The 17,100-nt window shown below is 41.1% G+C and overlaps 2 protein-coding genes across 2 annotated transcripts; one reads left to right on the top strand and one right to left on the bottom strand.

Annotated features, from left to right (window-relative positions):
* Window positions 1-2,605: 2,605 nt before the first annotated feature.
* nrde2 (NRDE-2, necessary for RNA interference, domain containing) lies at window positions 2,606-10,869 on the bottom strand. Its single transcript, XM_018695160.2, has 19 exons — window positions 10,420-10,869; window positions 10,003-10,087; window positions 9,518-9,718; window positions 9,271-9,411; window positions 8,860-9,128; window positions 8,487-8,695; window positions 7,816-8,040; window positions 7,479-7,668; window positions 7,110-7,243; window positions 6,715-6,835; window positions 6,450-6,622; window positions 6,179-6,350; window positions 5,848-6,068; window positions 5,233-5,716; window positions 4,488-4,903; window positions 4,137-4,276; window positions 3,794-3,935; window positions 3,220-3,291; window positions 2,606-3,032 (listed from the first exon to the last, which is right to left on the bottom strand). The coding sequence occupies exons 1-19, from the start codon at window positions 10,541-10,543 to the stop codon at window positions 2,907-2,909; spliced, it is 3,645 nt and encodes a 1,214-aa protein (XP_018550676.1). The 5' UTR covers window positions 10,544-10,869; the 3' UTR covers window positions 2,606-2,906.
* Window positions 10,870-12,931: 2,062 nt separating this feature from the next.
* On the top strand, window positions 12,932-17,006 carry LOC108896145 (tubulin beta-4B chain). Its single transcript, XM_018695165.2, has 7 exons — window positions 12,932-13,094; window positions 13,301-13,409; window positions 14,263-14,373; window positions 14,650-14,894; window positions 15,020-15,342; window positions 15,445-15,789; window positions 15,907-17,006. The coding sequence occupies exons 1-7, from the start codon at window positions 13,038-13,040 to the stop codon at window positions 16,052-16,054; spliced, it is 1,338 nt and encodes a 445-aa protein (XP_018550681.1). The 5' UTR covers window positions 12,932-13,037; the 3' UTR covers window positions 16,055-17,006.
* Window positions 17,007-17,100: the final 94 nt, after the last annotated feature.

Genomic DNA, 17,100 nt, shown 5'->3' with positions numbered 1-17,100 from the left:
TTGATCATCAGCTAGTGACTATCTCATCCTCAAATACAATACAATTTTATCAAGAATTTGCTCAAAAATAAGAATGCTCATGAAACAAAAGTTTGAGACAATCACACTACAGAACATGTTCAAAAAATTAGTTAATACTGCAACTGCCATAGTTGATACTGCACTTTAATGTTGCACATTCCTTAAAACATTTGCATGGATGACATGCAGTAAACCTAGGGCCCCAATATTGTATCCTATCATAAATCAGACTCATAAGTGCTAAACTACTATCAACTGAATGAACCTGTGTGCAGAGTTTAAGATCTGTTTACAATCAGAATAATCCTGCTAATTATTGTTGCCTTACATTTAAGGAATAATTTTGCTTATTTAGCTTTAAATGAAGGATAAAGAGTGATAAAACAATAGAGGAAAGACTTTAACCTCAACTGACATTATGTTAATCTTGAGGTCAGTATTGGACAACAAATCCACATGCAAACGCTCATGCAGGTACTATAGCAGAAACCTTTAACAAAGCAGTGCTGGTGTTGAATGTTATTATTGGAGGACAGCTGAGACAGTCAAATTTGTGGTGAGTCAGTCAAACAGTTAGAATTGTCAAGTTCTCTCAAACAATTCAAAATTCATCTATATGCAATAATTTGGAGTTAAAATCTGTCAACAAGGTGAACATTCCCTGCATTTCCCCTAAAACCAACTGACTGGATGTGTTTCTGCTGCATCAGAACACTCACAAATATGCAATGCAATCCTCATGTTATTTTAAATTTTGTTTAAATTATAGTTTGGCAACATTACATTTTGTTTTATTGATAGAATAAATACATTGCTGTAGTTATATTCAAGGGCAGTCAGAATATTCTTATGTGATCATAAAAACCACAGACACATTTTTTATAAGTTATTCATCAGATTTTGGCTTTGGGAGTTTCTCATTAACACTGATTGAAGTACTGATGATTTCCTAAGTACACTGAGTGCTGCTCCTTATCAAACAGACTTCAATATACCCTCTCTTATCTGTCTACTGTAAGACTCTTATTGCATTATCTTCTGCATGGCCACATGTCCCATCCTCGTGGCACCAATCAGAAAGTCTGCTGATGTCTCTGGCTAATTACATCTGACACCAAAATCATAGTCAAACAGTGTTAGTGTAATCTGAATATGTTTAACTGCAACAGGCGTCTAATCTTACCTGTAAGCAGTAACATAATGTAGGCCTAAATTTAAATGTGAATGTAGCAACAATACTGCAAATACAACAAAATATTTTTATTTTCAGGCAAAAAAGGTATTAGCCTATTATTTGTCAGGCCAAGTTTACTTAAGATATAACATTGTAAAAGGCTATACACCACACTGTATATTCATTGTCATACATACAGCCCAGTCAAGTTTAGTTGAGGACTATTAGAGAACACAGTTGACTGTAGTGTAACATATTCATAACCTTTATTAAAATAATAACAATTACTGTCTGCCTCTAGAGAAAGGCGAGAACAGTGACTTCGAATGGGTTTTCCCCTTCTCAATTTATACTATATTTCAAACCTGTCGAATATATCAGAACATACAACTTCCTAGCAAGGCAACACAAAAACTGACGGACTATTTTGTGTTACAAGGAGTTTTATGTAGGCGGAAGGATACGTCCTAAACATCGCGTCTGACGGCACTGGGGAAGTTGCGGTTTTGTTTTTGAGAGGCAGATTCTGATTGGACAGAGCAGACCCGCAATATTCTGCACACTGTACAGAGCCCGCTGATTGGCCACGGCGGATCTGCAATGCGTCAAACCACGGCGCGGCAACGATGGCAGGAGGGAGCGACGCACCGCTGATGTATACTGTATGTACTGTGTTGTGAGTTAAAGAGCAAGTAAGGAGGGCAGGTAAAACCGTCCAGGTAATTCACAGGTGTGTTGTCAAGTGGAGTCCCAAGCCGCCGTGGGAATGTATGAATAGAGTACTGGAAAGCGCAGATTTACAGTCAAACAAATAGGACAGAATTCCTTGTGTTTAAGAGGTAATTCCTCTTAAGAATATGTAAAAATCATGCTTCAACTCAGATTTTATAGAAGCGTTTTCACATGATGACATTTAAAATAAAAGATAAATAGAACAGACTTAGAAAAGCACCAAGTGGAAAGTGACAACTTTACAAACTTAATACTGCTTTGATAATACTTAAATAATACTTACCTTAATACTGAGTTTGCTAATTTTTTATCCGTGGTAGATATGGATGAAGTCATCTTTCACCAAGGTGCAGGAATAAAAAATAATCTAACCTCATCATCAGCACCAGGAGACTGTTAGGCCAGGGCTGTACAAAGTTTTATGGAAGCCTTAAAGCATTTACCTTTCTCTCTATTAAATGATATCTTTAATTTTCCATCATCTTTTGAATTTATCTCAGTATTGTTTTCAGTTTCCTTCATCAGTCTTTAATGCTGAGTTTCTCTTTGTAATCACATATAATAGAAACATGTCATGAAGTTGTACGTATTTCATTGGTGTTGAAACCAATACCTTTGACCTCAGTTTGTATGCACTGTAAGCTTATGGATAAACAAATATACAGCACACACAACACATAAATGAGAATCATATTTATTGACAATGTGAAGTACTAAAACATAGTTCTATCTGCTGTGAAAATAAAGCATTTTCAGACATGTACAAAGGAAGGTTCCTTGTCAATCTCTAGATAAGATCCCTGCAGCTTCACTGATCAATGGCAGCTATGTGTGTATAAGCATCTGAGTTTGTATGCATTTTTTTCTGTTCTTGCCATCAAGTGTGCCAGAATGTCAGTTGGCATGTTGCCAGTAAAGCAAACTCAAAATGAGCTCTTGACTGAAGTGTGTGTATGTGTGTGTGTGTGAGAGAGAATATTCAGTCTTCCAGTAGTATATCCAGTTCTTCTAAAGGCAGTCTGAGTCGGAGTTCTTTCTCTGTCATCAGATCTACAAACTCCTGCAGGTGCTCTGGGAACAGCTGCACTGCATCCATGTACAAACCCTGATCACACACACACGTGGCACACACACACATACATTTGCATAAATGCAAATTTACATTCATACACACCCACACAAACAAAGAGACAGAGGGAGACAATTCATTTTTTGCATGTACAATTTAAAAATTAAGCAGACAGAGATCACCTGCTCTTACAAAATATCACTTTTATGTGTGTGTGTCTCACCTTAGCCCAGGGGACATTTTGTAAGGCCTTGTAGAAGATCCCTGTGGCTTTATCCACCTTCCCTTCTGACACCTACAAATACACATGCATACAAAACAAATTACATGCACATAACAGAGACACAGAGACTTTACTGCTGGTCAATATTTGTGCATCCTAAATGTGCAAATTACACAAAGTAAGTCAGTATAGGCTGGTATAACTGTGTGTGTTAGTTCTTATACTTCCCCAAGTCAATATTTGAAAAATGAGAAAAAAACAGGTAGCACTCTAAGGTCAGAGATTAATAAGCTGTAAGACATACAGAACAAGATGGGATCTTACAGAACAGTGGGGTTTGTATACGATTGCTGAAAAGCCTGTTTTTTAAAATTGTGATTCCTTTGAAAATATTCTAAAGAAACATTAATATTCGTAACTACTTACTATTCATCACTTTTGTCTAATTGGCTAATTAACAGAAATGATGAGCCCTGTACTTATTTTTGACTGGTAAAACTGTTCTAGGATAGGAAATGAGTTCAAGTCAGTGGATCAGTATGTGGAAGTTCATGTGTACTATTTGTCATCTCACCAGGAAATGCATGTACATCCTCCAAAGTAAAGGAGAGCGAGAACCCATCTCTGTTGCTATGGTGCTTTCAAACAGTCCACGGATACGGTTGCTGAGGCCATTCTCTGGCAGGATGGGCAAGGTAGTGTCATGGCAACAAGACCTTTAGAGACAATTTTTAAGCGACTTTAGTGTTTTTATAATTAATAAAATTTCTTGGCTTATCACACACAAAAAAAGAAAGAATATATTTTTAAAAATCAAGTATCATAATTGCATTTTTTAAAGTTCATACAGTGTTTGTTCCCATGAAATACAAACATGGAAAACTCCCGCAACTACCCATCATCTTTTCTGTTCTAACCTCTGAGCAGCGTCCACCAGCTGCTTCCTTTGTTGTTCAGCAACTATGGCAAAGAGGCGTGGCACCACACTCTTGTTGTCCCTGGTTACAGAGTGAAAAAAGCGACGCGCCCGGCCAGCACTATGGTAACGGTTCTCCACCTGAAAACAGATTGCATGAGGGTCATCATGGCAAAATACTTGAGTACAGCTGAGAGCCTCTGTACAGAATAAGTGAAAAGAGCTGGGAAAAACTCATCTAGAGAAGAAGGGATGAAGTAAATGTTACTGAAGCTCATTCCAAATGACTGAATGGTTTGATGATTTAAAAAATCATTTAGTTTTGGTATTTTATGAGCAGACCACAACTTACCTGTACATATATGCTCCACAGAGGGGTGTTGCTGGGCCAGGTGGAAAGGGCAGAGGTCAGCATTTGTCTCAGAGTTACCAGTGGAAACACACTGATGGTGTTGTGGTACCTCAGCAAGGCTGCCTGTTGTACTGCTAATACCTGGCACTCAGAAGCTAGCTTGTTGGCATAGTGCCTGCTGGTATGGTTGGAATCAGCTGCAGAGTTTCTAGCATCAGTGCTAGCAAGGTTAGCTTCCTCATTGCCGTTAAACTGCTTGTCAAGTGTTAGTGTGCGATGCAGCTCTTCCATCCGTTCTCTGGCCTGGCTGTACACAGCGTTAGCTGCTTGGATGCCCACTGTGAGGTACTGGAACAGAGCAAAGCAGCCTACCAGACCACTCAGCCTCACTTTCTTCCCTAGCAGGTCCTCTTCACCTAGTGGCAGAATAATGAGATTAGAAATGAATTAAATCAAAAACAGATTCAGCTGGGTCCTGCATTTAAAGGGGGACATGTCTTCTAATTTTTCAAATAATTCTCCAAATATTGTATAATGTGTTATTTCAAATCTCTTCTCCAGAATTGACTGGAAAATACTGGTTGCATTAGAGGAATCTATATTCATGAATTGAAAACAATGCTACAGTATGTTTGAAAAATGGTCAGTGGTAAAATTGGATATGGACGATTTGTTGTAAATGGGCTAAAACATGCAAGACTGTCCAACTTGACAGGTAAAACAAACAGCTGTTGAGAGAATGAACCTTTTCTGATGGTCTGGAGGTTGCTGGGGACTTGGTCCAGTGCTGACAAGCTGGCTGTCAGAGCCTGTTCATAAGACTTCCTGGCTTTCAAGATAGACACTGGAGAGATGGACTGAGAGGATGAGGAGGTTCCCTCTGCTAGCCTGGTTAGCACTGACACAGCTGGGGATGCAGTTACATCGGTTAGTGCCCCTCCTTGTATCCCTCCTCCGTCCTCCACCTCCAGCTGGGACCACAGCTGACACAGCTCACAGAGGGAGGGGCTGTTCAGCCCTTTGGTTCCCCCTATCGATGTGGCTGTGGAGAAGACTTTGCGAGCTTCGTCCAGATTTCCCAGGATCCACTCCAGGTGGGCATATTCCTGCCACAGCACCAGCGACGAGCGATTGTCGGGTTCTTTGAGCAGTCGCTTGGCAACTCTCTTGCTGCTTTTGCCTTGAGAACGGAGACGTTTTTTGTTGCCACTGCACAAGCAGCGCAAGACCTGACACATAGACGAATATTAAACGTAAATAAGTGCAATAAGAGCACTTTTCTGACCTTGTTACCAAGTTGCCTAAATACTTTTCTCCTCCAATTTTGTTATAAATTAGAGCCAGACAAACTAGTTCTTACCTTGAGTTTCTCATACTGCATCCAGCAGAGTGACAGAACTGCTCTGTGATGGGGAGGAAGGACGGGTTGGACCATACTGAACACATTGGTGACAAACCTCTCACCCTGCTTTCCAAGCCCCACCCACTTCCTGGTTCCTTGAAGAGTGGTCATGTGACCTACAGAGCTAACCCCGGAGTCAGGTAGGTCGTAGGAGGTCAGAGGACGCTGGCGCTCATTACCTAGGATGTGACATGGAGCCAGATTTGTCACTGTCTCTAAATCAATTATATGCTTATATTAAAAAAAAACTAATCATTTGTAGTATTCTCACTGATTGTGTCATTTTTACCCTGAGTGAGAAAAGAAAGGCTGTCCAGCAGCAGGCCGGGCTGACAGGGGGCAGGAGAGAGCACAGAGTCCACAGGCAGCCCCAGGAATGACAGGAAGTGGAGAAGAAGACGAAGCTGGAGCTCTGGTGAAGTTAGACAAATTAGGGATGAACCGATGTCATCAAATAACACCTAGAATCGGAGAGAGAAAGAAAGAGATACTATTGTACGATTGTAGAAAAGATTTCCATCCATCCTTATCTGTCTGTCTGTCTGTCCAGCAGTATGCACCTGTCTGTCTGGGTCCTCACAATCCTCTTCTGACTGGCCCTTAGCTTTGTCAGGTCTCCAGGGCAACCAGTGAACTGCCTCACGAGACGACTCCACATCCAGCCAGACTGTCCCTCTGGGCTGGCTCCGATCCTTCACCTCCTCCTCATCCTCTTCCTCCTCCTCGTCATCATCTGTGGCCACACACAAACACGCCCACGCAAACATGACGCTCAATTTCTTCTTATGTTCATGGTGTGTGTGTGTGTGTGTGTGTGTATTTTACCTGCACTGGGCTGCAGCCATCCACCACGCTCTTGTTGGAGCATCCAGGCTCTCCAGCCTCTAGCCCCCACCTCCCCAACCCTCGCCTCCCCACTGTCCCAGAACGGCTCAAAGAACTCCACCTGTGCACGCACACACGCACACGCACACACACACACACACACACACACACACACACACACACACACATTTACATTACTGGAGCACAGGTATGTGTCCTTTTTCTGTTTCTACAATGTTTATTAACTACTATTTACTCTTTAATTGGAATTTTTTGATTCTGGTCAACTGAAAAACTACCAGTTCTACCAGCTGCTCTAAATAAAATAATCCTAACAAGGGTCCAAAGTGTGAAATTTTTTCCTGGTTCTGTTTTAAACAAACAAACAAACAAACCTGCTGCTTGGTGGACAGTTTTCGTACACTGTCAGGTTTGTAAAAAGTAAAATCGATCATGGCCTGAAACAGAGAAATCGCCTTCTCTGAGTGACCAGACTGACGCAGGAAATGACACTGCTGGGTGAAGATATCTGGACAGAAAGACACAAACATTGTATAAGCATTGAGCATACAAATAAAATGTTTTGTATTCTCATCAAACAAATGAAAATATGATGTATCAAAATTATGTGGCCTGATGGTTTCCTTGTTATGGCTCATAAACTCTATTCTGGGAAACTCAGTATGTAACAGTTATTCACCAATCAGTCTTCTCAGAGTGGAAAAACCTAAAAAAAAATAAAGCCTAAGCTAAATCTTTGTTACCCAACATATCCTCCTCAATCCCTGGCAGGGCTGGATGAGAGACCATACTGCCGTCCCGCACACAGCTAAGTGTGCTCAGACATTTCCCGTAGGCAGAGTTGACCTTTGACACAGTGAAGTTGCTAAAGTAGCTCTGGGTGAATAGCAGATACTCCCTCCACAAGGGAGCACTGTTTGGATGGAGGAACACCTGAGATACAACAGATAAAACACAAGTTAGCTTTGTTAAGAGTGATGTATGTTTTCATCTACACTACAGACATACTCATACATAGACAGTGGTTGTTTTTCTACTCTGGTCCCACAGCTGGGAAACACATAACGACTGTAGACTGACCAGTTTCTTCCATTCTTTAGCCAGAGCTGAAGGCTCCCAGAGCTCTTGGCAGATCCTGAGCCTCTCCAGCTGCAGAGCTATGCAGCCGGGGTTGGTGTCCACGGCGCGCTCTGCGATGCTCAGCTTTTTTTCCAGGACTGCCCGGTACGAAGTCTTACGACGCTCAGATGAATCGCCACCCTGCTGCTCCTCCTCGCCTCCAAACTCTGTTGAAGTCAGTTCATCCTAGAGAGATGTGAGAGATTAGAAGTAACCCTGCATCTGAGAAATGATTTGAAAACCAATAAACAGTTCAGATATATTATTAATTTGCCAATTATTATAGTCCATTTATCCCTTGTTGGAAATCATACAAGGCTGTCAAAATTCAATTTTCTATAGAATCTGGTGCCTGCTGGCCAACTTTTTCCAAACCTGACAGAAATACACTTTATTTTGAAATCAAAGGTCAAGTGAGCTGCTATTCCTGTCATAAAATATTGCACCTGAGGTAGCTGGCAAACTATGCTGAGGTGAACTGGACTTTCAAGAAAGTAAAAAACTTAGTACATGTCACTGTGCCACATCTGAGAAAGAAAAAAAGCAGACATATTACCACGCACAAGAGTATAAATCACACACAAGTACTGACATATATGTATGTGTGTAATATGAGAGTAGAGTCTTCATACCTGGTATCGTATGAATTTTATCCATAGCTGTGTGTCTGCTGGCTGTTCTCTGAGCTGCCTGTTAAACTCCTCAGTCCTCCTGGTCATCAGCACAGTGCTCTGCCCTGTCTGTGCGTCCAGTGTCTGCTGTCCCTTCCCCTGCAGCCAGAGCGCCGTGGAGGAGTCATACACACCAAGAGGATTTACTGATGATGTCTGCACTCTGTCACCTGGATTGATACATTGAGGGATTTGAGGTTAGATGTAAGATGGTGGTATGTGCCAGTCTTAATACAAAACTGTGGAGTTGTGGTCATCTTAGGACAAATTCCACACTTTGTAGGCCAATGCCATTATTTTGATTCTCAGAATCAGGTCTAGAGAAATCTCTTACCTGTCTCTCCTCCTTTGCTCGCCCCCTCATCATCATCCAGAGGGAGGAAGGAGGTGGAGCTGATGACATCACTGCAGTGAGGAATTGTTGGTAATGTAGGAACAGCAGGCTCGGACCTCAGCAGCTGGCGACTGACTTTAGAGAAGTATCTGTCTGCTGCTTTGTTCTTGTCCCCACCTTTCTGTTTCTTATTTGACTCCGACTCCTCCCAGCTGACTCCTTGTCTACGAGGGTCCAGGCCCAGCGACGAGCTGCCTTTCCTCTTATACCTGTGTGGAACACGCATGGTTTCACAATCGTAATTCTAATTCATAAAGATTAGCATGAGGAGGGATAATCACTCAGACTGAATCTGAAAAAACACACAACATGGTGCACAACCTGGTGCAGGTGTATGTATGTGTGCCTTACCTTGCTACATCTCCTCTATACAGAGACTTATATGTCCAGTTGGCCTGGTCCGGTTTACGGTCCACACAGAACGGATGCCCGGTGGGTGACTGGACATCATCCAACCAGGAGAAACGATTTGCTAATGGAGCCGCCTGTGATCTGGAAGAATGGACAGAAACACAATCGCAACCACCCACACACATTGCTATTAGGTGTAAAATTAAGAGTGTAGGCATCTGTGATGTGAATGTGTGTGTATCTATACCTTTCTGCCTCTTGTTCCCTTTTGAGATCACTGGGGTAGATGGTTTCAGAATCAGACCCACTGCTATCTGAACCCCTCCCGCTCTTCTTTTTGTGCTTTTTCTTCTTTTTCCTCTTCTTTTCACTCTTCTTTTTCTTCTTTTTGGGGGCCTCCTCTTCTTCTTCTTTCTCCTCCGCTGCAGAGCTCACCTCTCTGCCTACACTGGAGGATTATAAAGTTAATTCAACGTTAATGAGAGTTGGAACACATTAAAGCTTGACACCTCCCTCAAGCAAAGACAAAGGAAGATTTATTTTACTAATTTTCAACACAGGATCTTGAGTACTTGTTACTAGTAAAGTGTTAGAATAATGAGCTTTATTTAGCTAGTATCTCTAGTTACAAAGGGAAAGAAATAAGAGGAATAAAGAACAACAAAAACAAGAAGAAACATTCCCAGTATTGTGTCTGTGGGCAGAAACTAGCCTTCTCCATTTGATTTTTACCTTGATTCCTTCTCCTCTAAAAACCGACTGTGAAGAGAATGGGCATGGCTGGTCTGAAAACTCTTATTGTTCAGCCAGTCTAACTCTAAAAAAAGAGAGTGGACAGAAAAACAGTGTTACATACATAATAATCAGGAGGACATGATGGTGACTATCAAACGCTGAGTGTCTTTACATACAATTAATTCTGTGTGGAAACATCATACTAATGCAGCTACCTAACTATATCATGGAGCTCAACAGCCAGGTCTCTCTACGCTCCTCATAAAGATCATGTCCAAAATATGACTAAAATCAGAAGAGTAGTATAAATGTAACATTATCTGAACAACAACAACAGACAACAAGAAGGCACTTTCCCCTTAAGCTTAAAAATATCACAACATGCGGAGGAAATGGTATCACCATAAACATTACCTCTATAGCTAAAGACCACATTAGTGTGTAAGGCATCCAGCCACTGTAACGCCTTAGCAGGCGAAACACACGCGTAATAGAAAATCGCCAGGGTTTTATTGCCATGTGTTGGGTAGTTTGTCATCTAGCTATGCAAGGAAGCAGATTTGAGTTGTTTTCAGCTTTGTTACATCGTCACTAACGCTCAAGGCAACAATACATCGTCAGTTTGTCAGTGATGGGTCCTGCTCTCTCTATTCAAAGAATAGCTTGTACAGCGTACATCGGCGATGCAAACGCATTTGATGCTTGGTCTTTTATGCAAATGTCAAACTAGCATCATAATGAGGCAAACAAATAGTCAGACAGGAACGTTAAAGTCTGTCATTCAGCTTCAACCACAGGCAGACGTTAGGACAGCGTATGTAAGCTAGCTTGTTATTCAACAGGTTTATCTTCTCTGTATAATGACAACACAATATTAAGAGGAAAAACAAACTACATTTAAAAAGGGGTGCTACATGAAGGCACGATCACCTTTGGACGAATCTTCAACTTTATTACTCGCTGCTTCAGCAAACGCTGGAAAAAGAGCCATGATGGTCGCATATAAACAGTCGCAAGGATATGACGTCACTTGTCAGCCGGTTTACTTAAAATAAAATGACCGATTAAGTCAGATTTTATTTATCATTTTCAGGAATAAGCACAAATCAAACCCGCCTGTTACATGTTAGATTTTAAATGTAAGTTTTAAAATGTTTAGAATATTTTTAAAATATTTAAATTTAAAATGTCTATTTTATTTTAAATGTTATTATGTATAACTTTTCATTCAGTGCCAGTGTGAACTTGTCTCCTTTAAGACTTTACACAGTACCTACACAGTTAAGTGTTAAGTTAAAACACATAACTGGTGTTATTTTTTGGAAATAACGCTATTCTTTGCTTTTTATTTCTTGTATCTTTCTTTATTTCCATATATAATTTATATCTTATCTGTTTTTAAAAATTGCAAAGTTTTCATCTTAGGTTTTGTGGGGGAAAAATAGAAAACTCTTGTATATTTCTCTGTTATGAATGGTGTTCTAAAATTATAATGCCTTTACTCTGCACAGATACTTTCTTTGGTTTTGCATCCCCAATGCAAATGACAACAAATAGGTTTTTCTTTTACAACATGATTACAACTATACAAACTTCCTGTAAAACTCTCAGATTTTCACTTTCAGATTCTTCTTTATTGTCTTTTACACCACAGGATACACCCATGTACAGCAACAGGTAGGCACATTCTAACCAAAAATCATTAATTGATGGGATCTGTTGGAATGAGTATTATGGTCTGTGACAAATTTAATGGATGAATTTGAAAACGTACTATAACATGGAGAATGCTTTGATAAATTTAATCCTAGCTGAATATAATTAGGAGATAGAGGCAGCTCCAATTCCCATGAGAACTGTTCAACAGCCATTGGTGCACAGGTATCGTGCCAGCTTTGAGGCCCCTTTGTTTTGAAGATGTTAAGTAGTTAAGTCGGTTTCCTAATACATTTAACAAATTAGTACTATTATCCTATTCAAGAAGAGAATATATTTTACAAGAAGACAAAGAGACTGTAAGAAAATGACTATTTGTCTCATCCAGCTCCACCATAAGCCAAAAAAAAGTAAAAATCTGAATAGCATTGATCCATTAATGAATTCTTGCATAAAGATTAAAATAACGCTACTATTATCTGCACGTAAAACAAATTGCTTCTATCTACCATTTTATTCATAGATGATTATATTTTAAGGACACAGGAACACACTGAATAATGAATTGAAGATTACTGGTGCAATCCCCTGACAGTACGAGGAAACGCCCTTGTACATCAGGTGAGTTGTGTTTTTGGTACGCGCCCCATAGCCCTCTTGTGGCAAAGGAAACAACAACATTTACTCATCCCTCCTCTTCCATGGAGTGTATGATTAGCTGTCACTACATAAACCTGAAATCACGCTAAATTGTACTTCTATCCTCGAGACTTATTGCTTTACTTAACAAGACGGCGGGGAAAATAAAATTATACGTTTGTTTCTCTGGCAAAGTAATAAAGGACCACAAGGACTATGTGCTTACTGTGAAGAAGTATCATGTTGCAACGATAGTTACCTATCACCTCAAAGTTAGGACAAACTATCTGTTATCTGTCATTGCTTTTCTCATTTAGAGCAACAAGTTGACTAATATATTAGAGGTAAAGGCCAAACTGAAAATCCTTGTAAGATTTCTTGTTGTTGGGTCTCTACTGTAACTTAAATGTTGCATACACACACGCGTGCACATGCACGAAAACGAGTGTTTAGGGTGTTTCTGCAGAAACGCTGTTGTGTATTAAATTCTATTTGGTGTTACCAAGACAACGGAGCCCCAAGAACACTATCCAATCAGAACTCGAAACCAAGTTTTATCGACCAATCAGTTGCCTGGTGTGTTATGACTGACATTTAGATGCTCCAATTGTGTTCATCGGCCGTCTGTAGTTGGCAGCGCTCCTGCCTTCTCAGGTTAGTCCGTTGCTTGAGTGCTAGAACGTTGACAACTCTCGTCCGTTTCAGTCGTTGTTCAGAAGTTTTTAATTTCGAACAAAATGAGGGAAATCGTGCACCTGCAGGCAGGCCAGTGTGGAAACCAAATTGGAGCTAAGGTTCGAAAAACTTTGTTCTAAAATTAAAAGTGACTAATAGAAAAGGAGCGTGAATGTTAAATTTGGTTTGGGCGGGCTGCTAAATTAGCCTACTTACCGACAAAGCTAATGATAGCCTGGGTGTCCATACCACCTCACTTCGGTAAGTCATGCTAGTTAGCCAGCTAATTTAACCGTTGTCCTTTATTCTCTTTTTCCAATTCTAGTTCTGGGAGGTGATAAGTGACGAACATGGCATCGACCCGTCCGGGACGTACCATGGGGACAGCGACCTGCAGCTGGAGCGAATCAACGTGTATTACAACGAGGCAACAGGTTAACTTCACTTTGCTAATAGCTCGGAGCTACGGACTTAGATTATCTAATTTCTAAGGGAGTCAAGGTAATTCAATACTACGCGGTAGGGTTGTTAGTACCGCAACCATCCGGCAGGGGTTCCTTGTTCTGCTAGTCTTGAATCCAAGGAGCCCTTCTTGACTCACCTTCCTAGTTACTGTCGCCCCGTTTCTATGATACAACAAATCAACAAACGCCCGGCTAACTCTATTAACCCACACAAATATGACAACATTATCATGATATTTTAAGGCTGACCTAAAAACCTAAACTTGAAAAGTGAGACGCGTTGTATTATCTGCAAATAAAAAGCAGCTGAACGTTCAATATTAGGAATTATTGTTGAAAATGTATATGAACAAGTTTCTGACGCATAATTGAATTGGAAACAGTCCAGAAACCACTTTTGAAATGAATTTTAATCTTTATTTTTTGTCACCCTGTAATTGTGTCTGTTAGGATACTTATCTCAGTGTCATATAGTTAGTGTAAAACTGGAAATTTAATGTGAAAACAGCTTCATCATAACTCAGTCCAGACTTTTAGTTATCATTTCACACAGCTTGCAAAATGACTACAAGAGTTAGGAATAGAAGCACCTTGGCAGAGCTGTGGTCCAAAAATGTTTTTTTGCTTTGTTTGGTCAACATTTCAGGTAGTGAAGTATTTAATGAATACTGCCGTAATGATAATAATAATGATGGAGAAAAGCAAGCAGCTCTTTGCTTGAGTAATTGTTTCAAAACTATTTGCGTAAATTGTCTCCTATAATCACTATAATTAGGTTACTATAATCCTATAATAATGCTCGTGCCTGTACTTTCATCAACAGGTGGCAAGTATGTCCCTCGTGCAGTCCTGGTTGACTTGGAGCCAGGAACGATGGACTCTGTGAGGTCTGGTCCGTTTGGCCAGGTCTTTAGACCAGACAACTTCGTCTTTGGTGAGAATTTAAATGTCAAAATTCAATCTGTATTTTAACTTTGGCTGATAAAATTGCCATTCTGCGACCTAGCACTTACCTTAAAACTTGAGAGGAGTAGCTTTGCACAGTTCTGCAAGACTAAAGAAACCAGTCATATTCATTGTATTCACTGCTTATTGCAAGGAAATTATGTTTTGATTTGCAAATATGATTAAGTCATATTTTGAATAGAATAGGATCAGGAAGGTCAGACAGCACAGCTGTGATACAGGTCTGTATTTGCATGTAACACAGGCCAGAGTGGAGCAGGTAATAATTGGGCTAAAGGCCACTACACTGAGGGAGCTGAGCTGGTGGACTCGGTCCTTGATGTGGTGAGGAAGGAGGCAGAGAGCTGCGACTGCCTCCAGGGCTTCCAGCTCACACACTCCCTGGGGGGAGGCACCGGCTCTGGCATGGGCACACTGCTCATTAGCAAAATCCGAGAGGAGTATCCAGACCGCATTATGAACACTTTCAGCGTGGTGCCCTCACCCAAGGTACACACATTTCTTTAAAATGTTTTAAAATTAAAGGTATGTCCCATCACCTGTTTCCTTTGTTCTTTAATGCTGTTCCTGTTTCCTCCTTTTGTTTCCTCCTTCCCTCCACCCTCCCACCCCAGGTGTCAGACACAGTGGTGGAGCCATACAATGCCACGCTGTCTGTTCACCAGCTGGTTGAGAACACAGATGAGACCTACTGCATTGATAACGAGGCCCTGTATGACATCTGCTTTCGCACGCTGAAACTCACCACGCCCACCTATGGTGACCTCAACCACCTTGTCTCAGCCACCATGAGTGGGGTGACCACCTGCCTGCGCTTCCCCGGCCAGCTCAATGCTGATCTGAGGAAACTGGCTGTCAACATGGTGCCCTTCCCCAGGCTGCACTTCTTCATGCCAGGTTTTGCACCCCTCACCAGCCGGGGCAGCCAGCAGTACAGGTAGAGGCCAGGGATTTGCTTTTTAGAGTCTTTTCCAGATCAGCAAGTTGTATTGTAATGCTTTTGATATTGGTCCTAATTAAATTGTCTGTCATTTTCTAGGGCACTGACAGTTCCTGAACTCACCCAGCAGATGTTCGATGCCAAGAACATGATGGCTGCTTGCGACCCACGCCACGGCCGCTACCTTACAGTTGCCGCCATCTTCCGAGGCCGCATGTCCATGAAGGAGGTGGATGAGCAGATGCTGAACGTGCAGAACAAGAACAGCAGCTACTTTGTGGAATGGATCCCCAACAATGTCAAGACAGCCGTCTGTGACATCCCTCCCCGTGGCCTCAAGATGGCTGCCACTTTCATCGGCAACAGCACAGCCATTCAGGAGCTGTTCAAACGCATCTCAGAGCAGTTCACCGCCATGTTCCGCCGCAAGGCCTTCCTCCACTGGTGAGTGAAAGATGACTGATGTGAGAGAGAAGTTTGTTCCTCCCCAGACTTTGCACACTAGCACATGCCTGTAAAAAATATCTGTAAGTATATTTACTTTACTGTCATTGTTTTCAGGTACACGGGCGAGGGAATGGACGAAATGGAGTTCACAGAGGCTGAGAGCAACATGAACGACCTGGTGTCTGAGTACCAGCAGTACCAAGATGCCACTGCTGAGGAGGAGGGCGAGTTTGAGGAAGAAGGCGAAGAGGACATGGCCTAGACATCTACCATGACCTTTTTCTTACTATGCAAGACTTTAGGGCTGGGCAGTATGATTTAAATAATTGTTGCATTATTGATAATTGGTCTAAAATCAGTAATTTGGACCACAATAAAAAAACGTATATAATAATTCTCCTGAAAGCTGTCAAATTATAACTTTGAAATATTGTCCAGCCTTAATAAGAGTGCAAGGATTTCTCAAGCCTTGGTTTTTAAATGTTCACACTTTTGCTGTTTTCAGTCCTCCTTTCCAGTGCTTCCTCCTTCCTGTTTTGGATATGAATGTTTTCAACCTCTCCTGTTTAATCTCTCTCTTTCAAGGGTATCACCTAAACATCGCTCACCCCAGAGTGGCAGACATGCAGCATTCACCATCAGTCATCAGCATATTCACGTGGAAAAACAAAAACGGGACATAATGTTAAAATTGTAAAGAGCTGTTGGGAAATCGACTGCACAACAGTTAACGATTAACGTGACCTCCCTGGTATACATGTGTGTAAGGAAATTCCATTTCTTGTTATATTTCAAAGTCCACAGATTCTTGGCCTTTCCGGTGCGTCATTGATCAGCCTGACTCCCACTATTACAGCTCTGTCCGTTCATGATTTTTTTGTCCACTCAGTGGTGGTGTAATTGATCACCCTCTGTTTATTCTTTTGTCTGTTTCAAGCTGCAGGTTTAAAATATATTTGTGATGAGAGTGAATGTAACACTGACCAGTTCAAGGCACTTTTTGCTGAATTTGACACTTGACACTGATTGACACTGTATGGAGTGTCAGTTTTTAGCAGAATTAAAACAACCCCTTGAAAATGCACTGACTGGAAGATATAAATAGTGTCAGGTACTGGTCACTGTTACGTTACTGTCAGTGTGTTTGGTCTGTGATGTTACTGACGTCAAAGGTTTAGATGGATTTTAATAAAGATTTTTTGCATTGGTGCTAAGCTGTGTGGATTACTACTATTACTATTTTTAATGTCTACCTGTCTATTGAAAAAACACGACATCATTTGAGATGGGTGAATTATTTATCTCACA

The sequence above is a fragment of the Lates calcarifer genome, linkage group LG19 (assembly GCF_001640805.2).
Source record: "Lates calcarifer isolate ASB-BC8 linkage group LG19, TLL_Latcal_v3, whole genome shotgun sequence".
Classification (NCBI taxonomy): Eukaryota; Metazoa; Chordata; class Actinopteri; family Centropomidae; genus Lates; species Lates calcarifer.
Note: the sequence above shows the minus strand (reverse complement) of the source record. Positions and strands in the feature narration are given on the sequence as shown.